The sequence below is a fragment of the Eschrichtius robustus genome, chromosome X, assembly GCF_028021215.1.
Source record: "Eschrichtius robustus isolate mEscRob2 chromosome X, mEscRob2.pri, whole genome shotgun sequence".
Classification (NCBI taxonomy): Eukaryota; Metazoa; Chordata; class Mammalia; order Artiodactyla; family Eschrichtiidae; genus Eschrichtius; species Eschrichtius robustus.
This window is the reverse complement of record NC_090845.1, coordinates 102,061,947-102,087,094: the sequence shown is the minus strand read 5'-3', so window position 1 is coordinate 102,087,094 and position 25,148 is coordinate 102,061,947. Positions and strand designations below refer to the sequence as shown.

The 25,148-nt window shown below is 33.7% G+C and overlaps 1 protein-coding gene and 1 pseudogene across 1 annotated transcript in view; one reads left to right on the top strand and one right to left on the bottom strand.

The window, feature by feature from the left end:
* The window catches only part of LRCH2 (leucine rich repeats and calponin homology domain containing 2), an 89,486-nt gene that overhangs the window by 52,665 nt on the left and 11,673 nt on the right, over positions 1-25,148 (top strand). Inside the window, exons 12-16 of the mRNA XM_068533079.1 lie at positions 5,731-5,796; positions 13,853-13,901; positions 13,980-14,096; positions 22,338-22,382; positions 25,009-25,059. Coding sequence (XP_068389180.1) covers positions 5,731-5,796; positions 13,853-13,901; positions 13,980-14,096; positions 22,338-22,382; positions 25,009-25,059 — 328 coding nt within the window. The remainder of the gene's footprint in view (positions 1-5,730; positions 5,797-13,852; positions 13,902-13,979; positions 14,097-22,337; positions 22,383-25,008; positions 25,060-25,148) is intronic.
* LOC137756656 (ATP synthase subunit f, mitochondrial pseudogene) lies at positions 19,497-19,730 on the bottom strand (annotated as a pseudogene).

Below are 25,148 nucleotides of genomic sequence, written 5' to 3'. Positions count from 1 at the left end.
GTATTTTTTTCAATAATGAGATTTAAGTGGGCAACTTTTATAATCATTAAATCTGAGTATTTAAAGATTATCAAATAAACAGTAAACAATAGGACCATCTTAAGATCTATTTCAAGGGACTAACTACTAAAAGACAATAGGAAATACTTAGGAGAGAAATATAAAGTTACATATACAATTAACAGAATACTTTATACTCATCTAGTCATTATATTTAATTATTGCTTTGGTATCTCTTTTTTATTCCTGGTGCTAAATAATAATAATTGTTGATATTCACCTTAGCTCACAGTAGCATTAGATATGTTATGAGCATTTTTTTCCAAGTACGTGTCACAAGTATATAGTGTGCTTTTTATCAGATTTTGAGTTACTTGGGATATGTGTAAACTCCTTAAAATTGAACTGAATTATATAATCGTTGATTAAATCAGTGTGACGATTTGAGAGTCACAGGTTCACTTTAGTCTGTTTGTACTGTACAAACTACTTTGTACTGACAGTTTGGTCAAGGAGCATTTCTCCCTCTGGCTGGGCTTTCTCCAAATGCGTGTTATTGGCAATGAGGAGGACATTGTGTTAATGAGTGTAAAATCAGTGCAAGTCCATTTTTAATACAGAAAAAGTTCTATGTGCTGCTGAGGTTCAGCTTTATTGCCATCTTCATGTACTGAGAGTACCGCATTTATAGTTTTGAAATAATAAAGGAGATCTGAGATTTTTTTGTTTTGAGAAAGTTAAAAGAATAATTTTGGTGCACTTAACATGAATAACTACTAAGCATTTTACTTATTCAAAGCAATAAATGTTTATGGATCACATGACCATGTTTTGGGAAGCTTAAAAAAGTATACTGGCATTTCAAAGATGCTTTGAAAAATAATTACTATTAAAACTTATTCAATGACAGACGTGTGGTTTTAGGGGCCACTATTTTTTTAAAATAATCACTCAGTATCTTTTTTTGCACTGCTACTACATTTATAGAATTAAAAAACATACTAGAAAATATCACTCATCTTTATCCCTTCTATATCTAATGTATCCTCATTCTCAATTGACATTTTTCTTCTGCCATAACTTTCTGTCACCCTTTTCTGTGAATCTTATCTTCTAATCTTTTCCTATGATTCATTTTTAACTGGGCTTTTAAAAAATTGGCTACTTGTGAGGTTGTGTGTGTTTTCCCCCTTCAGTATAATTAAAGTATTGATCTCCCCATTGGTTTAAGAGGTTTGATGAACCAAGCCACCACCTGCTCTGTGTAGCTTAAAAAATAGTTGAGTTTCTACCTCCTCTACCTGGCAGGTGAAAAAATTGCATTTATCATTATGGACAGAGAATACTGATTTTATAAGAACCCACAACAACATCCATTTCTCTCATTGTGTTAAGAATAGCATTTGAGTGCATAATTTTAGATTTTAACATTGCCATATATAACATTTCTATATTTTCAATTTTCTCCTATTGTTGTATTAGTTTTTCATCTATCCCTCTGACAAATTATTCTTTCTAGCCTAGATACAACATCAAATGATGTTTCATAGGTCTTGTTTTTGTGATAGTTTTGTAATCAGTACAAAACAGTGCCTAGCACTGCCTTGTACATAGTAGGTACTCAGTAATACTGTTACTGGTTAATTAATTGCTTGAAAATGAGATCAACAAATTTAAAGCTAATAGGAACCATTAATTTAGTTAATTTGTTTTCTCTACATAATTTCTGTTATTTTTTGAGATTTATACAAAATTAATTCCTCTCTTTCTCTGAACTGTTTCTCTACTTCATCCTCCTTTTCAGATGTTAGTGCATACAAATATAAGAGCTTTATGGATTAAATATTAATATGGAGTGACATTAATGTTATAACTGTCTAATTTTTGAAGGCATTAAAATTTTATAATATTTGTTCATAAAGTAAGGAGTACATTTTACTTTTAAAATTTGTAATCTGTAGACAATTTAAATCAGATCCCAGAATTTTCTTATGCTGAACCTAGTGTTTTCTCCATTGAAGGATCGCATCCTTCCTTCTAAAATATGTTGCTATTGCTTATATGTCTTAGATGTAGATAATTAAAATTTTTTGTTTACTGTTAAAATACTAAAATTTGAGTGAGTCCAAAAAGTCAAGAGTAATCTTGTATAAGAATATATTCCTTAGAGGATTTGAGTTTTTATACCTTCTCTGGTTGTAGTTTTTCCCTTTCACACTGTATTGTTTTAGATTCCAACTTTATTAATGAAGAATCTGAAATGCTATTTAAAATTGCAAGTCAACCAGGAGTTGTAAAATTTCTTTTTAAGTTTTAACATAATCATTGTAATGTTTTTGTTTGTTTATTGTTAGTCTTGATTTAAAATAATTTATCTGGGGTAAGATTATCTTTGTATATCAGGAAGTACCACTTAAGACTCCTACTTTGACTGTATGCTTACTATTTAACTGTTCTTTGGCTAGCTACTAGTCAAAGGTAAATGCAGTGTTAACTCTCAGCTAAAAGAAGCCATGCATGTACTCCAAAATTAGAGGCAATTTAAAAATTGCTTATGTTGAGTTTAGTAATGATTTTCTTAGAGCAGCTTTGCCACTTGTTTAGTTCGTACTGTTTTTTAAAATATCTGTGATTCTTAAAGAAGGTTTATACTAGTACTTGGTGGATGAAACTATCCTAGGAAAGTAACAAGAAGATATCATACAGAATTAATAATCAAAAAGGGTGGGGAAAAGGATCACCAAATAAACCATCAAGTAGATAACTCATAAGTGTTCAAAGTCTGAAGCCTGGTTATTTAGAAGACTGCCCCTTCTTTGTCTGAGATGCATAGATTAAACTACTTTGTACTGACAGTTTATTGTCAAATTTTTAAAAGCTAATCTTCATCCCCTTTGTCAAACTATTGGATTATTTCTACTTGTATTTGAGTGTATTGAAGTCCCCCTGAATCAATGACTTTGTCTATATTAAAATAGCTGTTCCACAAGTCATAATTTTATCTCCACAAATCATAATTTTATCTTCACTATAATTTGGGAAGCTAAATAAAAAACTATTGTCTTAAAAAATCATTATTTTAAAATAATGTTGCTCTGTAAATTACTTAGCCAACTCTTCAAATTTCCACCAACTCTACTTATGTATGTTAATATTAGAGAAGTGGCTACTGCTCTTCTTATACTGATTTTCTTATTACATGGCTGATTAAGTAGATGTTTAACTGGCTTCTTAAAATTTGTTTGATTATCATCCTAAAGAAAGGATTATAATACATGCAAGCAATGGATAGCTTCAGTTGACTGGTTCCCATTGCATGTTCATTCCTGCTAACTTATTCTATAGTATTTTCTATTACGTCTTCTTAGTTTTAATAATTATTTTATTTGCTTTTAGGTGTGTCCTGAGAATTTTTACTTACTGTGCAAACATGTGCTTCTGAGTACTATGTGATATAGCTAAATTTAAAAAAGTAATTATGAAAAGTTATATTGAAGTATAATTAATTAAGGATCATGGAAAGCAAAATCAGATTTTGAACAGTTTATTATTTTGGTTTAGAATTACAGAAATTATGTACATTACCTTTTCATGTGATTTTTTTTTTTTCTGATCATGTGAACTCTAATTTGAGGAGTATCATGTTAATCTCTAGCTTGTTATAACTAATCAGGTAGTTCTCTCAACCCTTAAAATCTATCCATTCTTTCTTTTCTGCTTGCTTTACTAATGACTTCCCTATCCTCTCCCAAAACATCTTACTTCTTCCATCTTTTGGTTTGGTTGATGTACGTGAAATGTGAATACAGACGGAGGCCTTTATGTTATAGAGCATCATTCAGTGAAAAACTCTTCCAGAGGACCAGAGCAGCAGGACGTGCATCAAGGTATCTAGAGTTTGTGGACGCCTTAAGTATTAAGGGGCCAGGTTGATGCAGCTGAATTATATAGAATTATATAGAATTATATAGTCTTTTACTTAAAACTCAGTACTGGTACCTGGATTGGGGAAGTGTCTTAATAATCTAGAATAGGTATTTAGATAAAACAGACATTTATTTTATCTTTGAGTATCACAGAGTAAAATATTAAATATCAATTGTACACAAAATTTTTCATACGAGAATTTTCAAGTACATAAAATATATTTTATAGGTAAGTAGATCTCAACTTTTTTTTCTTTCTGCTCCAATATGACTTATACACATAAATAATCACAACACTAGTGAGTATGGTATGGGGAGAATTCAGAATTTACTGCAGTGAAGGGCACTGTAGTTTGACCTCCCCTTCCCAGGGAATAATTCTGACATTGCCCCCCAGGATACTTCACACTGCTATATCTCCTTTTCAAATTAAGATTTTTTTCTCTTTCAGTTTTATTGAGATACAGTTGACATACAGCATTGTATAAGTTTAAGGTGTTCAGTATAATGATTTGACTTACATACATCATGAATTGATTATCACAAGCAGTTTAGTGAACATCCATCATCTCATATAGATACAGAACTAAAGAAATAGAAAAAAAATTTTTCCTTGTGAAGAGAACTCTTAGGATTTACTTCCTTTTTTAAAAATCACTCTTTAATGATGTAATTTTTCCTCATAGTCTTAGATAATTTATTATCTAAATTCTTCTGCATTTGGGGATTCAGTACAATTTCAGTGCCTGCCCACACAAAGGTGTCAGTAATCTCGAAATTGTTTGGTACAAAGCTTCACTGCTTTGCTTGTGATAGTTGACCTTTGCCCCTCACTGAGACTTCTTCCTGGTGAGGCTCTACTAGATCTAAGCTAGTGAGGAAACTGGGGTAATGGAAATTGGTTTCTTTATGTTAACCATCTTTCTGGAATTACCCACTTATATTTATTTAATTATGTGTTTTAATAGTTAATATGTAGCTTTAATTTGGAATTTCTTTTCTCCTGTGTATTCTTTTGATAGTTGGCATCTGATGATATTATTTTGAATAAAAGGCAGATATTCTACTCCTTATAAAACTAAACTTAAAATTGAAAATTAAGATAACATTTATATCTATAGTAAATGGATAAATATTAAGAACTCTTAATTATGTTACTTATATTAAAGAAAGATAGTTAATAATTCATTACTTTTGACTTTGAGATGAACACTTAGAATTACATAAAATTATGGACAAATAGTTCTCTCATACAGTGGTTTATCATTCTTTATTTTTCTTTTTTTTTTGGTTTTCTTCGAATACTGTTTCATTTGGTTATTAAAAGCTTAATAAACTTGTGGAGTTTTTTTTAAAGAATTGAACTTTAGCACTGGCTTTGCATTTTGAATTAAGTTTTATTATTTGGCATTTGGCAAAATGATTATTTATTACATCAACATGATCCTGTCATTTGCTATCCTGGGAAAACTAAATCAGTTATGATGGTACCTAAACAATCTGCATCTCTTTATCTTCTGTCTCAGCCAAAAGTTAGATATGCACAGGGAAATAGCATGGCTAGAAGATATCCAAGCCTTGAGAAAGGGTTTATAAGAGAAGATGCATGGAAGAGTTGGTGAACTTCATTCCTTCATAATAGCCAGTGTGCTTATGAGCATCTGATCTAAATAACATTTAAATATTGTTTTCTAGCAAAGATCTTCATGGACCAGATGCAGTTATTTATGGACATCTTTTATATCATGTATATACACTATTCTCTTTAATATACTATGGAATTAATGTGTTGATTTACTTCTAGGATTCTTAATCATTCAACTTCTGTCACAAGAAACAAGCCAAAACAAACTGTGGAATGCGAAAAGAGGTATAAAAATATCTTAGTTCTTATAGTTAATATTTTATAATGAAAGTTGATCCTTTAACAGTAATGTTCCTATATGTGGGCTTTAATTGAATAATTGATATCAATTTAATATAACTAGATAATTTAGAGAAGAAATGTGCTTTTTTTTTTTTTTAAAGAAATGTGTTATACAGCACAGGTTTAATTGACTTTTGATGTAAACAAATCCAAAAATGCTGATTTGATCTTTTTGTACTCATACCTGCATTTTGTCTTGATGACAGATTCATTTATCCATTTAGCAAACGTATATCGTATTACTGTTACTGTCAAGAATAATGTGTTTCTTCATCATTGATTGCGTTTATTCTCTATGTATTGTTCACTTTTTTATTTCTTTTTTTAAATTAATTTTTATTGGAGTATGGCTGCTTTACACTGTTGTTTAACCTCCACTGCACAACAAAATGAATCAGCCATACACATACAGATATTCCCTACCTTTTGGACTTCCCATCCATTTAGGTTACCTCAGTGCATTAGGTAGAGTTCCCTGTGCTATACAGTATGTTCCCATCAGTTGTCTATTTTATACATAGTATCAATAATGTATATTTGTCAATCCCAGTCTCCCAATTCCTCCCACCCCACCCCTTTCCCCCTGGGTATCCATACATTTGTTCTCTACATCTGTGTCTCTATTTCTGCTTTGCAAATAAGATCATCTATACCATATTTCTAGATTCCACATATATGCGTTGCTATACTATATTTGCTTTTCTCTTTCTAGCTTACTTCACTCTGTATGACACTCTCTAGGTCCATCTATGTGTCTACAAATGACCCAATTTTATTCCTTTTTATGGCTGAGTAATATTCCATTGTATATATGTACGACATCTTTATTCATTCATCTGTCGATGGGCATTTAAGTTGCATCCATGACCTGGCTATTGTAAATACTGTTTCAATGAACATTGGGGTGCATGTGTCTTTTTGAATTATGGTTTTCTCTGGGTATGCCCAGGAGTGGGATTGCTGGATCATATGGTAGTTCTATTTTTAGTCTTTTAAGGAACATCCATACTGTTCTCCATAGTGGCTGTAACAATTGACATTCCCACCAACAGTGCAAGAGGGTTCCCTTTTCTCCACACCCTCTCCAGCATTTACTGTTTGTAGATTTTTTGATCATGGCCATTCTGACTGGTGTGAAGTGATACCTCATTGTAGTTTTGATTTGCATTTCTCTAATGATTAGTGATGTTGAGCATCCTTTCATGTGTTTGTTGGCAATCTGTATATCTTCTTTGGAGAAATGTCTATTTAGGTCTTCTGCCCATTTTTGGATTGGGTTGTTTGTTTTTTTGATATTGAGCTGCATGAGCTGCTTGTATATTTTGGAGATTAATCCTTTGTCAGTTGCTTCATTTGCAAATATTTTCTCCCATTCTGAGGGTTGTCTTTTCGTCTTGTTTATGGTTTCCTTTGCTGTGCAAAAGGTTTTAAGTTTCATTAGGTCCCATTTGTTTATTTTTGTTTTTATTTCCATTTCTCTAGGAGGTGGGTCAAAAAGGATCTTGCTGTGCTGTGATTTATGTCATAGAGTGTTCTGCCTAGGTTTTCCTCTAAGAGTTTTATAGTGTCTGGCCTTACATTTAGGACATTAATCCATTTTGAATTTATTTTTGTGTATGGTGTTAGGGAGTGTTCTAATTTCATTCTTTTACATGTAGCTGTCCAGTTTTCCCAGCACCACTTATTGAAGAGGCTGTCTTTTCTCCATTGTATATTCTTGCCTCCTTTATCAAAAATAAGGTGACCTATGTGCATGGGTTTATCTGTGGGCTTTCTATCCTGTTACATTGATCTATATTTCCGTTTTTGTGCCAGTACCATACTGTCTTGATTACTGTAGCTTTGTAGTATAGTCTGAAGTCCGGGCGCCTGATTCCTGCAGCTCCGTTTTTCTTTCTCGATATTGCTTTGCCTGTTCGGGGTCTTTTGTGTTTCCATACAAATTGTGAAATTTTTTGTTCTAGTTTTGTGAAAAATGCTGTTGGTAGTTTGATAGGGATTGCATTGAATCTGTAGATTGATTTGGGTAGTATAGTCATTTTCACAATGTTGATTCTTCCAGTCCAAGAACATGGTATATCTCTCCACCTGTTTGTGTCATCTTTGATTTCTTTCTGTCTTATAGTTTTCTGCATACACATCTTTTGTCTCCTTAGGTAGGTTTATTCCTAGGTATTTTATTCTTTTTGTTGCAGTGGTAAATGGGATTGTTTCCTTAATTTCTCTTTCTGTCCTTTGTTGTTAGTGTATAGGAATGCAAGAGATTTCTGTGTATTAATTTTGTATCCTGAAACTTTACCAAATTCATTGATTAACTCTAGTAGTTTTCTCGTGGCATCTTTAGGATTTTCTATGTATGGTATCATGTCATCTGCAGTGACAGTTTTACTTCTTCTTTTCCAATTTGGATTCCTTGTATTTCTTTTTCTCTGATTGCCATCGCTAGGACTTCCAAAACTATGTTGAATAACAGTGGGAAGAGTGGACATCCTTGCCTTGTTCCTCATCTTAGAGGAAATGCTTTCAGTTTTTCACCATTAAGAATAATGTTTGCTGTGGGTTTGTCATATATGGCCTTTATTATGTTGAGGTAGGTTCCCTCTATGCCCACTTTCTGGAGAGTTTTTATCAGAAATGGGTGTTGAATTTTGTCAAAAGCTTTTTCTGCATCTATTGAGATGATCATGTGGTTTTATTCTTTAATTTTTTAATATGGTGTATCACATTGATTGATTTTCATATGTTGAAGAATCCTTGCGTCCCTGGAATAAATCCCACTTGATCACGGTGTATGATCCTTTTAATGTGTTGTTGGATTCTGTTTGCTAGTGTTTTGTGGAGGATTTTTGCGCCTGTGTTCATCAGTGATATTGGCCTGTAGTTTTCTTTTTTGTGTGATATATTTGTCTGGTTTTGGTATCAGGGTGATGGTAGCCTTGTAGAATGAGTTTGGGAGTGTTCCACTCTCTGCAATTTTTGGAAGAGTTTGAGAAGGATAGGTGTTAACTCTTCTCTAGATGTTTGATAGAATTCACCTGTGAAACCATCTGGTCCTGGACTTTTGTTTGTTGGAAGATTTTTAACCACAGTTTCAATTTCATTAGTTGTGATTGGTCTGTTCATATTTTCTATTTATTCTTGGTTCAGTCTTGGAAGGTTGTACTTTTCTAAGAATTTGTCCATTTCCTCCAGGTTGTCCATTTTATTGGCATATAGTTGCTTGTAGTACTTTCTTACGATCATTTGTATTTCTGTGGTGTCAGTTGTAACTTCTCTGTTTTCATTTCCAATTTTACTGGTTTGAGTCCTCTCCCTTTTTTTCTTGATGAATCTGGCTAAAGATTTATCAATTTTGTTTAAAGAAGAACCAGCTCAAAGAACCAGCTTTTAGTTTTATTGATCTTTCCTATTATTTTCTTCATTTCTGTTTCATTTTTTTCTGCTCTCATGTTTATGATTTCTCTCCTTCTACTAACTTTGGGTTTTGTTTGTTCTTTCTATAGTTGCTTTTGGTGTAAGGTTAGGTTGTTTATTTGAGATTTTTCTCGTTTCTTGAGGTAGGATTGTATTGCTCTAAACTACCCTCTTAGAACTGCTTTTGTTGCATTCCATAGGTTTGGGGTCATTTTTATTTCCTTTCAATTGGGTTTTATTAAATTCTTCTATATGAATATGTAGTCTAAGTCCACATATATGAATTCCAGAGAACTAGAAGACCTTGAAAGTTTCTATTTATTCTTTTTGGTGGTTTGAAAATTTGCATCAGACTCAACTCCTGAATCATTCCTCTGGGAGTAAAAAAGTCCAAGGCTAGGGCATAGGTACAGAAGAACACACAGAGAGAATTAACATTTGTTGAATGCTTGTTATATGTATACTGTTCTTAGTGCTTTAGATGTATAATGTAGTTTAATCCTCATAATAACTCTATGAGTTATTGTTACTATTGTCATCCCCATTTTATAGGTGAGAAACTGAGGCTCAGAAATTACCTTAGCTTGTTCAAGGTCACACAGCTAGTAAATGGTACAGTGAGGATTTAAAACCAGGATGTCTGGCTCCAGAACCCCAAGTCTTAATATATGGCAACAAGAACACTTTGCTTGCTCCAGATGCGTACATTTCACTGATATGTTTTCCTAACTACCTCACAGTCTAAACTGAACTTACTTTTCCCATATCTGTTTCTTCTCCTGTATAGTTTGTCTGAGTGAATGTGCCACTATTTATATAGTCAACTTTGGAATAATTGGAAATTCCTTTCTCTTATGCACCCTTCCCAATCCATTCAGTCACAGAAAACTATAGTGTCTTAACATTATTTGCGTCTATCCCAGTCTCTCCATTCCTATTACAGTTGTGTTGGTTCAGGCCCCGTCTTTTCCACCTGGACCACTGCAACAGGCCCCAGACATATCTCCTTTCTTGAGTTTGGCCTACCTTTAAATCTGTTTTCCGTACTGATGGTGTAAGAGTGATGGTACTAAAACACAAGCCTGACTATGTGACTCCCATTTATTATCTTCTAATAGTTCTTTCTAACTTTTAGGATAAAGCTTAAAATGTTTGGCTTAACCCACAAGATTGAAGTGAATTTCTGCCAAGCTTGAGAGCCTCATCCCATGTACTCTTCCACTGGCACCTTTTCTGGCTAGGAACAGTAGTACTCCTTTCTTTATTACAAAATGGTTTCACATCTCTGTGTTCTGTATCCTGGTATCTCTGCTGGGATTACCCTTTCTTCTTCCATTTTTCACTTAGGCTTTTAGAATTCAGTTCAGGCATAAGATAACTTTTCATACCCAAGTCTAGAAACATTCATCTGTGTCAAATTTCATTTAACTGGATTTAACCCACTCTCTCCCTTTTTGAATACTGATTCTTTATCTTACATATTTTGTTGTCCTTGAACTTTCTGTTATTACCTTCTTTCTCAGTTCCTTTCATTTCTGTCTTAAGCTTTCTCACCAGGTTTATAACATTCTCTTGAGAAAGCCCCAGCTACCCAAACTTCAAAACTGTGATATTCAATCCTGGCCTTTTTTTTTTTTTTTTTTTTACAGAATTATTACTTCCACTTTTCTCATTTTCAGAACAATCACCAATTTCTTCTTTAAAAAAAATGAAAAATCTTTTAGTTTTTTACTGATTATAAGAGTAATGTAGCTTTATTGTTTAAAAAAATAGGAAAATTTTATCACAAAGAAAAAATAAATATCATCTATTATCCTACTCCCCAGAGATGAGAAGTCTTAGTATTTTGGTATTTTCCCCTTTAAACCAATTTTCTATATATGTGCATGAACATTTGCATGTACATGTGTGTATGTATGTACATACACATACACACTGCAGAGTTGTATTACCTGTTACCTACTCAGCACCTCCACTTGGATCTATAATAGGCATATGAAACTTAACTTTCCAAAATAACACTCTTAATCTTTCTCTTTGTACCTCTAAGCTCGTTCTTCCTGCCTTTTTCCCCATTTCAGAAAATGTCAACTCCATCTTTCTAGTTGCTCAGCTCAAAAACCTCAGAGTCATCCTTAACTTGTAATTTCCTTTCACACCCCATAACTAATCCTTTAGCAAATCTTGTTGACTCTGCCTTCAAAATATGCCCAGAATCTGATCATATCTTACCACCTCCATGCCTACCACCCTAGCCCAAGCAATCTCTTACTTGAGTTATAACAGCCTGGTAACAGGTCTCTTTTCTGCCCTTGCTTTCCTTTAGTCTGTTTTCAAAAAAAAAAATATCAGATTGGTATTTTTAAAATGTAAGTCAGATCATGTCATTCTTCAGAATTCTCTAATGACCTCCCATTTCATTCAGAATAAAAACTAGAGTCCTTTAAGGACTTGTGAACCTCTACATTATTTGGCTTCCTACTGTATTCCTCTTGCCTCGCTCTTCCTGCTGGTTAGTTCTTCTCTAGTTATGCTGGCCTCCTTGCTGACTCCCAATACTCCAGGCGTTTCCCACCCCTTCAAAGCTTTTGCCTCTGCCTGGAATGATTTCCTCTCAGATAACCATATGGCTAATTCCCCTGTCTTCACATTTCTGCTCAGATTTCATTTCATCAGCAAGGGATTACCTGAACAACTTATATAAAAGAGCATGTCTCCTCCACTCCTTTGTCCCTTTTCCCAGACCCTGCTTTATTTTTCTCCACAGAACTTAATTCCGTCTGACATTGTAAATGTATACTTTTTTACCATCTGACATTCTCAATATATACTTCTTTATTTGTTCGTATCTTGTCTTTACCACCCCACCACCACCTGGGCGCACTACAGTGTTGGTTTTATCAGTTATTAAGAGAAGACTATGTGAAATCTCCAACACTAATTACGGATTTGTCTTTCTCTTTAAAGTTCTTTCATTTTTCCTTCATATATTCTGAAGCTGTTATTAGATGCGTAAATGTATAGGATTGTAATGTCCTTTTGGTGAATTTACACCTTTGTCATTATAAAATGACTTTTTAAATATTCTTGGTTATATTCTTTGCTCTGAAGTATACTTTTCTGATATTATATAGTCACCTCAGCTTTCTTTTGATTAGTGTTAACATGATATATCTTTCTTCTTCCTTTTATTTTTAACCTATTTGTGTCTTTATGGAGAACGTAGGTCTCTTGTTGTTAGCATATGGTAGTATCTTCCTTTTCTATCAAATCTGACAATCTGACTTTTAATTGTGGTGTTAAGATTGTTAATATTTAATTGTAACTATTGGTATTCGTGGATTTAAATCTACTGTATTATTGTGTGTTTAATTTTTATCTTACCCATTCTTTGTAGCCATCTTTCCTCTTTTTCTCCTGTCTTTAGAATTATATTTTAAAATTCCTATTTATCTCCCTTGCGGGCTTATTTAGCTACAACTTGTTGTTATGTTAGTGATTGTTTTAGGGTTTAAAGTATAATATTTAACTTATCACAGTCTACCTTCAAGTGCTATTATGTCATTTTATATATCCTATAAGAACCTTACAAGAGTATACTTCTGTTTCTTCCCTCCTGGCCTTTGTGGTATTGTTGCCATACATTTTACTTCTGTGTTACATATTACATTGTTATTATTCTGGCTCTAAATAGTCAATTGTTCTTTAAAGAGAGTTAAATAATCCGAATAATGTCTTTTATCTTTACCCCTTTAGTTACCATCTCCAGTTCCCTTTGTTCCTTTGTATAGCTCTGTGTTTCCATGTATATCTTTTTCCTTCTACCTGAAAGAGATATTTTAACATTACTTTTACTGCTGGTCTGATGTTGAATCCTTTCAGTTTCTGTAATGTTTAAAAAAGTCTTGGGGGTTCCCTGGCGATCCAGCGGTTAGGACTTGGCGCTTTCACTGCTGTGGCCCTGGGTTCAATCCCTGGTCAGAGAACTCAGATCCCACAAGGTGTGCAGCACAGCCAAAATAAAAAAAAAGTCTTTATTTCACCTTCATTTTTGAAAGATATCTTTGCTAGTATAAAATTCTAGGTTGATATTTTTGTTTTCTTTTGGTACCTTAAAGAGGTTTTTCTACTGTCTTCTGGATTGCGTTGTTTCCTGTGAGAACTCTGTTGTCAGTATTCGTTTCACTGGACCTATTGTGTCTTTTTTCTCTGGCTGCTTTTTACATTTTCTCTTTATCATTTGCTTTTAATTTGATTATGATGTATATTGTTGTAGTTTTCTTCATATTTCTTTTGCTTGGAGTTCATTGAGCTTCTCAAGTTTGTGGGTTTATTGTTTTCATGAAATTTGAAAATTTGTGGTCTTTATTTATCTTTAAATATCTTCTCTGTCACCTGAGTTATATTCTTCTGGAACCCCAATTATATGTATATTAGGCCACTTGAAGTTTCATACAGATCATCTAAAGAAATTATTATTTTTTTTTTTTAGTTTTTGGTAATGATTTTAATATAATAAATATCCTATCTGTTTTTTGACTGTATGTCTTAAGATATACATATTAAGGCATCTTTAATTTTTTAGTGTCTCAGCAGATGAAGTTAATTCACCATTATCACCCCTCACATGGCAGGTAAGAAGAAATTAAATTACTGTTATATCTAATATTTTGTTCTCATTTATTTAGTTAAAAGAAATTATTTTATTACAGCCCTTAGAAAATCAAAAGGATCAAATAGATGAACAACAGTGGCCAGAATCTCAGCCTATAATCTGGCAGAGTGAAGAAAGGAGGCGGAGCAAACAGATTAGAAAAGAATATTTCAAGGTACTTTATTAAGTTTTAAAATTTACTGTGTAATTATTAGTTTTGATTTTATCCATTTTGTTTTACATTAATATGACAGAATATAACTCTCTAGTTAGATATAGTAGATGTGTTATTTTATCTTGATTTCTTACATGTATGTGGTATACACATATGAGCCAGTTATTTCCATAAAATTTCAGTAATTCAAAATAATTAAGAGTAGATCAGTGTGAATTGTGATTTGCCAGATACTTTACAAGAAACATGAATGTTTGCTACACTGCTAGTTGTAGCAATATGTAACAGTATTTTAAAAGAATTGCCCAAAAAAGGTCTTTCACTGGATCTGTTTCAGTAAAGAGTTGACACATTTTTACAGTTAGCATTTAACTGTTTCTATGTAAATAAATGCTATTTACATGATTCTAAAAATGCCTGAAAGCATTTCCCCACATTTTCTTTTCTTATTACCTTAATATATTTCTTAGGATGGCATTTTATCTTAGCTAAATTAAAAGCTCAGACCATCTGAATTATCTCAAATTTCTAGTTAGAAGGGTTTTAATGAAATTTCATTGTGTACACCTTTGTAAATATTGTAATATTGTCTAATTTGTGATTAAGGTCTGCTGTATTTGTAGTGGCCAGTCATTAGAACTGGAGTAATCTTCAGTACTAGTTAGAATTTGTTATTGGAATTTCTGACTCACATGAACAGTGCAACCAAGCTCCTGCTCTATGCATAGCAAATTTTATTGTTTTTGTGGACCTTTTCTATTTCCCAAAACCTAATTTTTATCTAATAATAAATACATAGTTCTAGGTTAAATTATAGGTAATTTGAAGTTTATATCACTAGTAAATAGGATTATATTTCATGCTTTTCTCAGTTTGGTAAAAGCGGGTCTCTATGCACATTGATCAGTTTCCTTATTATGGGATTGTAACATACATTTGGAAGTAGTATCATATGACCAAAACAAAAATGTTATATGTCTTAGTCTGTGATAAGTTTACTCTTTCAACAAATAATTACTGAATCCTTTTAATGAGCCTTATGTTACCTGGTCAATATGAGAGATAATGAAAAAATAAAAGACATAGGGAAAAAAGGAAAGATTCTTAGCAGAACCCTGGTCAGTACCCTTTACAAATCTTCAGTTATATTTGCATTCTGGCATTTATTAATTTGTAAGTCCCCTCTTTTAGTTTATGGCACTTGAACAAACTCACTAAAGAAAATTTGTTAACAGATAAAACTTGATGAATAACTGATGATGTGGTAGAAATTTTAGTATTTCTAACTAATAAAAGAGATTTGATATTTATTTGATCTATTAGTTTAGTAAAAGCATACAAATTCTGACTGTTTTTCAAAATACTTACATGGCACTACTAAGTAGAAGTAAGTGCATTTATTGTCATTCCTATTTTATAGATGGGGAAATTAAGGCACAGAGAGGCTAAGTAAAATTCTTCAAGCCACTTAGCTAGTAAACAGCTGAGTCAAGACTTGAACCGAGAACCTATGCTATGCTGCCTGTTGATCTGCTGTGGATAGCCTAATATCAAATGAACACACTTTCAGATAAATACAGTTTTATTGTCTTTTAAATATTTTATTGTAACTCAACTTCTCAGTAAAGTCTTAATGGAAGCCTCAGTGAACCTTTAAAAAATAGTTATTTGATTTAATAGTATCATTTGTTGATAAATATTTTATTTTTTATGGCTTAAGTATACCTTCCATAATATTGCTATTTTATAAGTTGCTAAGAGATCAAAGGAGATAATATTTGAAGAGTCCACAATCATCATTTAACAAATATTAATTTCTACTGTAGTTAATAAAGTAGGTGCAAAGATAAGCTTCAGTAACTGGGAAATGTTTTAAGGAGACATGTAGTTCTCCTCAATAGTCAGAAGATGTCAGTGTTAGGACACTGTAAAAAAATAAAGTCAACAATTTTTTCCAAAGGTGTTAAAAAAAAATTATAAAACTGAGATACTTCTCTCTAAGTGAAGTCAAAACGGTTATTCAGATTTGCCAGTATTTTCATGATTAAAATATTATCTATGAAGTGGCTTTCTTTCAAAAAGAAAATTTCTCTTAATCACTTTTCTCAAGAGTAAAAAGGCTTATTCATAAGATAATAGTATTGAACTTAATTTGGATTTATAGTTAAAGTATACTACTCTAGAGATATATATCAAATTATCACTAAGCTCACTCAGTGATGGCTCCTTTAGCTTTGCTTTGTTATGAAACATACAGACCTTTTGTGCAACTTTATCCTAACATGTATAAATGACTGAACCACAGGATTTCTTTGTTTGTGTCCCATGGTAAATTATTCATGATGCTGTTATTTAGAAGATTTATTGAAAGTGTGTTTGTGTGTGTGTGTGTGTGTGTGTGAAATCTAGCTCTCCAGTTTCATAGTTGCTAGGACTGATTTTGGGAGGTATGTTTTTCAGGTAAGCCCCTGAAACTAAATTTTAAAAAGTTTCAACGTAATTGGCCAGATTATGTGAGTAAGAAGATAATTTAGGTCAGATTATAAGTAAATCATTGTAGGAGAGTTATATTAACTCTTTTAGACTCCCGGCTGCTCTTGTGTAGATTACTATTCTAGTAAATAAAATTTAATGTCATTGTTGCTGAAGTAAAATCACTGCATTTCTCAAAGTAAAGGTATTCCAGAAAATACATTACTTTATTAAAAATCTTTTACAGAAATTTATTAATATCATTTGAATAAGATATACAACAAAGTATGAAAATCTAACCTTTTTTCGATAATGTTCAATGTAAATTAGTAGCTTTAATTTCTTGTAAGAATGACAACACAAATTTCTAAATGCATTTGATGATTCATTTCTAAATAAAAAAGTTAAAAAACATCAGAATAACTATACCAGATTAGTTTTAAGGATTATTTGATTTATTTAAATGCCATATATATTTGTCATCAAATGTATCTCACTACTTTTGTGATAAAACATTATAATGACTCTTAAAGTACATATCTGATTTCATAAATATAGTACAATATTTTAATTTAATGGCTAACCCCAAGGGAAATATTTTTGTATACTTTCTCTGACCATGGTTAATTTTATACTGGAATAGGGAAGCCAACTGGGCTTGTGAAATAACCTGATTTGTTCTGAGTCAGAGTTTGTGCACAAGTACTGTCCCTTCTGTGAAATTAATATAAGCTTCAGAGATGAACTGATCTTCGTGTTTCTGAACAGACCTTTATTGTAGTATTTGAATTTAGATATAATAAAACTTCAGTTTTTCAGACTAACGTTAACTGAGGACAGCTGAGTTGAGTTAGTAAGAAGTTGGACTTATAGAATATTTAAAAATCTATGTATATATTCAGATTTGGATTTTAAGACCTTTAAATATGTGCAGTAATGCAAAACTAAGTATCTTCCTAAGTTTTCATGTATAATGGATATTTTAAATTAGAATAGCAGTTGAGTAACAATAATACAAGTCTCATTATCTAAGTTCTCGACTGCATCATCCTCTGTTTCTTTCCTTTATCAATTATCCGTTCACTCTTCTATGTCCTTTCTCTTTACCTTCCATCTTATAAATGTGCTCAGACCTCTACCATTATCCCTCATTCCCCTTTCAGCTGTTGCCTTATCTCTTTGTTTTCTTCTAGGGCCAAACTTGCCATTTCTAGATCTGCAGTTTCTGATCACTCCTTAACCCACTGCAGTCTGTCTTTTACCTCCATTTCTCCATTGAAATAGCCCCTCACTAGAGCCTAACATGTACCTACTAACGGCAAAATCTACTGTGATGACCACATCTTTCTTCTCAAAACTCCTTGCTTGGTTTCTGCCTCATTTTCCTTCCCTGATTCTTCTTTTTTTCTTTTTGATGCTCCTGGCTAACTTTTCTTCTGATTTTTCTTCTGCTTGTTTTTAGGGGTCTCATCTTTTGTTACTCTCTATGAAGCTTTTATGATTCCAGATGTCTCATATTCTCCTGGGTCTAAAGTTACATCTCATAACTTTTTTTTCCTGTTCTCTGTACCTGTGTTTCTAATTGTCTGGATGCCATGTATTTCAAATCAATATGTCTCCCCCTCCTGCCCCGCCACCATGGAACTTGCTCCTCCTCTCTGTTCTTTATTTTAGTTAGTAGTGGTATTACCCACCCAGCTCTCTAAGCTCTATACCTCAGTCCTCCTTGATCTTGCTCTTTCTTTCTTCTTAACTTATTGGTCACCAGGATGCTAATTATGCATCTTTCTCCAATTCATTACCTCTTCTCCATATCTACTGCCCTTGCTTTTGTTGGAACCCTCATTCTTTCTTGTCTGGGCAATTGTAATAACTTCTTAATGGTCCCCCTTTCTCTAGTTTCACAGTCCTTAGAGAAATCCCTGGCCTAAAATTCTTTATTGGCTCCCCATTATCAATTACATAAAATTTGGACTTTTAAAAAACTTCACGGCCATCCTTACCTACTTCTCTAAGTTTTATTACCTGCCACAGTTCACTCGTTACTAGCTACTCTTTTTTACATAGGCTGAGCTTTTTTATTCCTTTGTGCTTTCCTTCTTCTGAGCATGCCCATTCTTTTATTCCTGAAAAATCCCTACTAATCATTTAGGATTTAGGGATGAGAGTATAGCATAGTGGTTAAGAGCTTTGACCTCAGAAATCAAACCACTTTGGTTCCAGTCCTTTCTTAGATATCTACTAACTGAGTGACTTTGGCAAATTATCTAATCTTGCTGAGCTTATTATTATTATTTTTTTTATCTTCAGATGACTCTAATAGTATCTTCCTTCATAGGATTATTGTAACTACTGAATTATTTAATAATACAAAGTGCTTAGAACAGCACTTGCCACAGAGTATACACTAATAAATATTAGCTTGTTATTCACTAAAATGTCACTTTTGTTTTGTTTTTTGTTTTTCTACCAGTCATCTTTTTTTTAAATAAATTTATTTTATTTATTTATTTTTGGCTGCGTTGGGTCTTCGTTGCTGTGCACGGGCTTTCTCTAGTTGCGGCGAGTGGGGGCTACTCACTGAGGTGGATTCTCATTGCGGAGCATGGGCTATTGGTGCCTGGGCTTCAGTAGTTGTGGCACACGGGCTCAGTAGTTGTGGCTCGCAGACTCTAGAGTGCAGGCTCAGTAGTTGTGGCGCACGGGCTTAGTTGCTCCATGGCATGTGGGATCTTCCCAGACCAGGGCTTGAACCCGTGTCCCCTGCACTGGCAGGCGAATTCTTAACCACTGCACCACCAGGGAAGTCCCTACCAGTCATCTTTTTTCAGATGTTAATTCTCAATTAGGATATGAAAGGATTCAGCAAAGATCAGGGCTGCTGGGCAAAGAAGGTCATGGTCAGGAATGAAGACTGCGTCCTCCTTTTCAGTGGTACTTGCATAACTGCTCATGTTTGAGTTCCTTGTAAGAAAGGCAGTAGTTGAAAAGCACATAAGCATGGAAACTCCAGTGACATACTTGTAATACTGGTAGTAACCTCTTTGAAACTCTCCAGCAGTGCCTTTAGGGGTGAAATCCTGCATCAGTATCAAGCTTGGGCAGCTCCCCTGTTTTGACATCCATGAGTTTCTTCTCCTTCACTAGTATGACTGATGCCATCTTGGGGTCCTGGTGTCCAACTGTCTAAATGTCACTCTTTTGTTGAAGTAGAACAAGAACAAGTGCCGTCAGTGACATCGTGCCTAAGGATGGCAAATAGGTTTATTCACACATGCCAACTCTATTCAGTGGCTATCTGGAACGTTGGATTGAAAGTATATTGAGGCTATGTCTGGAATCAGCTGGAAAGAGCACCTTGGTAGATAAGTGATAGTTGTCATAAGTCATAGGAGAGACAGTGGAGGAATTTAGGTCTTGTATTTGTCATCCCTAATGCTGCTCATCCTCCAGTTTGTGGTTGAGCTATCAGGTAGGTTATCTGTTTTTCCAAGAGTTATGGAAGATAATGCTGCATAAGTAAAGGGGGCCATTAACTAGAACCTTGAATGCCAGGCAGAGAAATTTGGGCATAATCTGAAAGTTAGGTTTTTTCAACGGAAGAGTCATGAGTTGCACGTAGTATTTTGAAAAGGTCAATCTGCCACTGATTTGCAGGATAATTACTGGCGAGGAGGAATCAGAAGAACTTTAGTGGTTGTCATAACTGTATTTCCTTGATTCCTGCTCCTAAAAACAAGCACTGTTTTACATTCTAGCATTTGTGATATTAAGCATATTACCTCTGTGCCTTAGTATAAAATGGAGATAATATTGGGTTGGCCAAAAAGTGCCTTCGGTTTTTAATTAAAAATAAAAGACACATTTTTCATTTTCACCAAGAACTTTATTGAACAACATATTCACTCTTTTGTTCCACTACTTTTTGCCATTTTTCAGGCAACTTCATAATTCCATCTTCCCAAAACTTTTTATCTTTTTGAACAAAGAACTGTTCCAGGTGCCTTTTACAGTCTTCCAGGGAATTGAAATTTTTTCCGTTAAGAGAATTTTTTAAAGACCTAAATAAATGGAAACCCAAAGGTGCAATGTCTGAATATGGCAGATCAATCAGAACTTCCCAGCCAAGCTGTAACAGTTTTCGCCTGGTCATCAAAGAAACATGCAGTCTTGCGTTATCCTGATGGAAGATTATGCGTTTTCTGTTGACTAATTCTGGACGCTTTTCATTGAGTGCTGCTTTCAGTTGGTCTAATTGGGAGCAGTACTTGTTGGACTTAATCGTTTGGTTTTCCGGAAGGAGCTCATAATAGAGGACTCCCTTCCAATCCCACCATATACACAACATCACCTTCTTTGGTTGAAGACCAGCCTTTGGCATGGTTGGTGGTGTTTCATTTCGCTTGCCCCACAATCTCTTCCATTCCACATTATTGTACAGTATCCACTTTTTATCTCCTGTCACAATTTGTTTTAAAAACGGAACGTTTTCATTACGTTTAAGTAGAGATTCACGTGCAGAAATACGGTCAAGAAGGTTTTTTTCACTTAACTTACGTGGAACCCAAACATCAAAGCGATCAACATAACCAAGTTGGTGCAAGTGATTTTCAACACTTGATTTGGATATTTTGAGTATGTCAGCTATCTCCTGCGTGGGATAACGTTGAGTGTTCTCAATTAATGTCTCAATTTGATCGCTGTCAACTCCAATTGGTCTACCCGACCGTGGAGCATCGTCCAGCGAGAAATCTCCAGCACGAAACTTCGCAAACCACTGTTGACACATTCGATCAGTCACAGCACCTTGTCCATACACTGCACAAACCTTTTTTTGCATTTTGGTTGCGTTTTTACCTTTCTTGAAATAATAAAGCATAATATGCTGAAAATGTTGCTTTTTTGTTCCATCTTTAATATTAAAATGGCTATACAAAAATTTACCAATTTTGATAAGTCTTTTTTAAAATGCAAGCTGATATGACAGCTGTCACATACAATCTAACAAAATTGTTTTGAATGAAGTTAAAGACAACTAAGTGCTGCTAGAGCCATCTTACGGAAAAAACTGAATGAACCTTTTGGCCAACCCAATACTATTTACCTCAGGGTTGTTAAGAATATTAAATGGGTTCATACATGTAACACACTTCAATCAGTGCCTGGTGTATAGTAACCACTAGTATAAGTGTTATTATCACTGTTACTGTTATTGTATAGTCAATATATACATTTAATGTAGTATTTTTTTAACCTAAAATCAGTAGGTTTCTTAAAAATGGATGACATTTTTGAATGGTGAGATTACAGGCTAGGCGTGAGATAGTGGGGCCTAGAATAGAATAATATTTGAGAGAATTCAGAAGAAGTAAGTCTGAGAGAGATTACAGAAAGAATTGACTTCTTGATGTTTTGTAAATAGTGGATTAAGAAAAAGGAGGATTTAAGACAACACTCAGATAGCAAACCTGAATGAATGGGAAATGGATTGGTTTAGGAAGGAAATGTTACTTGATGTATGTACTTAGAACAATGCCTTGCACATAGAAAGTACTGTTTTGTGTTAGCTATTAGTAAGTAGTAGGACTGTTTAAGCTGCTTATGTAATTAAACAGTTTATTTATCTTTACATATAATGTACATTTTATATATAATTTAGATAATTTAATAAAAGTACCAAAATGTGAATAAACCTCATATATAATTTACTAGTTAGAGAATTTATTTGTTCAAGGAAAAATAAAATAATGTGATTTAAATATTTTTCAGTATAAATCATCAAGGAAGAGTTCAAGTGGCAATGAAAACGATGAGGTGAGAAAAGAGGGTAATATTAGCAACTGTTTAAAATATTTACTTTTCAAATGTAGTTGGCTCAATCAGAGTAAAATGTAATTCATCTTTCAGTTTGTTATTGATTTAATGCACAAGTTTTCTCCAATAATAAAAACTGAGCATCGTTAGACAATTATTAATTTAATCATGTGATTTCCATCTGTGCTTTGTAGTTTAGCTTTGGAATTTTATTAACATTCATCTTGAAACTAATTAATTTAAAATTTTTACATTTTCCTATATTTTATCTTCTTAAATCAACCTGGTGGTCAATTGAGATTTTTCCTTTGGAATTTATTAATCTCTTTTCACAGCTCTGTATACTATTTCAACACTTAAAATTAGATTTCTACAGTTTGTGCATTACTATAAATTTTTCTACCTCATCATTTTAAGCTGTACAGCAGCCTGGCATTTTTGAAATGACACAGTCTCATCACCATGAATACTTAAGCTTTGTGTATTTTTGTTTGGAAGGATTGGTAATTCATTTGATGTTGGATACTTGGCAGGGCTTCTGAAAACTCCTTTAATTTTAGGAAATGGAATCACCAAAAAAACGTTTGTTGTACTCTGAGCTAGAAGTTCAGCTTGGATATTTTCCCTGTCCCTTTATAAATATTATATCCACTTTGGTCCTGCCTGCTTCAATATCTAATCAGTTACCAAAACCTTTTTTTTTTTTTTTTTGATACAGAAATATTTTGAATACATTCCCCGCCTGCATTTCTGCTATTTCTGCTCTGATACAGGCCCTCCTCATTTCTTGCCTGTATTACTGCAATAGCATCCTTGATCTTCTCCCTTTCTCCAGTCCATTCACCTCTCTGCTGCCAATGATTGTTTTAAAGAACACAGATATGATCAGGCCATTCCCTTGCTTAGAAACCTTCACTGTCTCCTCATCACTTAGAAGGTAAATTCAAGGTCCTTCTTCATTAAGCTCCTGCTTACCACATCAGCCTCAACTCACGATTTGCCTTCCTTTCACCATACTGTCCAAAAATGTGGAATTACAAGGTTTTCTGCACTCATCCTTACATTTATTGCTTCTTTTTTTTTAAGATCTTTATTGGAGTATAATTGCTTTACAGTGTTGTGTTAATTTCTGCTGTACAACAAAGTGAATCAGCTATATGTATACGTCTATCCCCATATCCCCTCCCTCTTGAGCCTCCCTCCCACCCTCCCTATCCCACCCCTCTAGGTCGTCACAAAGCACCGAGCTGATCTCCCTGTGCTATGTGGCTGCTTCCCACTAGCTACCTATTTTACATTTGGTAGTGTATATATGTCCATGCCACTCTCTCACTTCATCCCAGCTTACCCTTCCCCCTCCCCGTGTCCTCAAGTCCATTCTCTACGTCTGCGTCTTTATTCCCGTCCTGCCCCTAGGTTCTTCAGAACCGTTTTTGGTTTTTAGATTCCATATACATGTGTTAGCATACGGTATTTGTTTTTCTCTTTCTGACTTACTTCACTCTGTATGACAGACTCTAGGTCCATCCACCTCACTACAAATAACTCAATTTCATTTCTTTTTATGGCTGAGTAATATTCCATTGTATATATGTGCCACATCTTCTTTATCCATTCATCTGTCGATGGACATTTAGGTTGCTTCCATGTCCTGGCTGTTATTGCTTCTGTGCCTTTGTCCTTGTTGTTCTCTCATCTTGGAATATTGTTAAACATCTACTCAGTTTTTTAGTTTCTCAGGAAACTTGATTTTATCCACCACCCCCACCATTTCCCCAGGTGCCCCTTATCTGTGCCTCATAATATATCATGCATAGCTCTATCCTTATACTGAGAAAGTTGTACTACCCATGTAAATGAATCTATTTTCCCCCTAGACTGAGAGATCCTTGAGTGGATGATATTTTACTAAATTCCAGTGTTCCCAGTGTCTAGCACCAGTGTCTGATATATAGTAGATAGTAATCATTTGCTGATGATGAATACATGTCCTCTGTGGTATGCATATTCAAGATTAAATGTTAAGAATTTTGTATTTGTTTAGTAGTAGTCATTGAAAAAACATGGACCATTTAGTAGTATTTTATGCAATTCAATTAATTCTTTGTCATTATTTCTAAGCCTGTGTTAGATACACATAATTTTCCAGGTAAATGTTATTATTTGGCGTGATGGAATTTTTGCATGCTTCCATGTACCTGTCTCAGATTGTAACATATTGTTGCCATTTCCCATCAGGAATTAATCTTAACACATGGCTATTTTCTAAAAATATAGAAAGGTTTTTCATTTGTGATATTTAAAGGAAATACATTTATAAGAAAATATTTGATGTAAGTAGATACTACTTCTAAAACTTTAAAGTGCTTATGAATCACCTGGGGATGTTACTGAAATACAGATTCTGATTCAGTAGGTCTTGGGTGGGGCCTGAGATTCTGCATTTCTAACAAGCTCCCAGAGGATGCTACTGGTCCACAGACCACACTTTGGCAAGGTGGTAGATGGCATTTTCCAGATTCTTCCTTTAGTAGTTAATCAAAAAATTTTCAGTTTTCCTTTTATATGTCTAAATCATCATTCATATTTTAATTTCATCTTTCATCTTCTTGTTTTTATATTTTAGCAAGACAGTGATAATGCTAATATGTCACCACAATCTCCAGTATCATCTGAGGTACAAGTTCTGTTTTTAAATGTGTTTACATAGGTTTCTTTGTCTCTTCTCTCTAACCTCATCTTTCTTTTTTTTAAATGTAATTTATT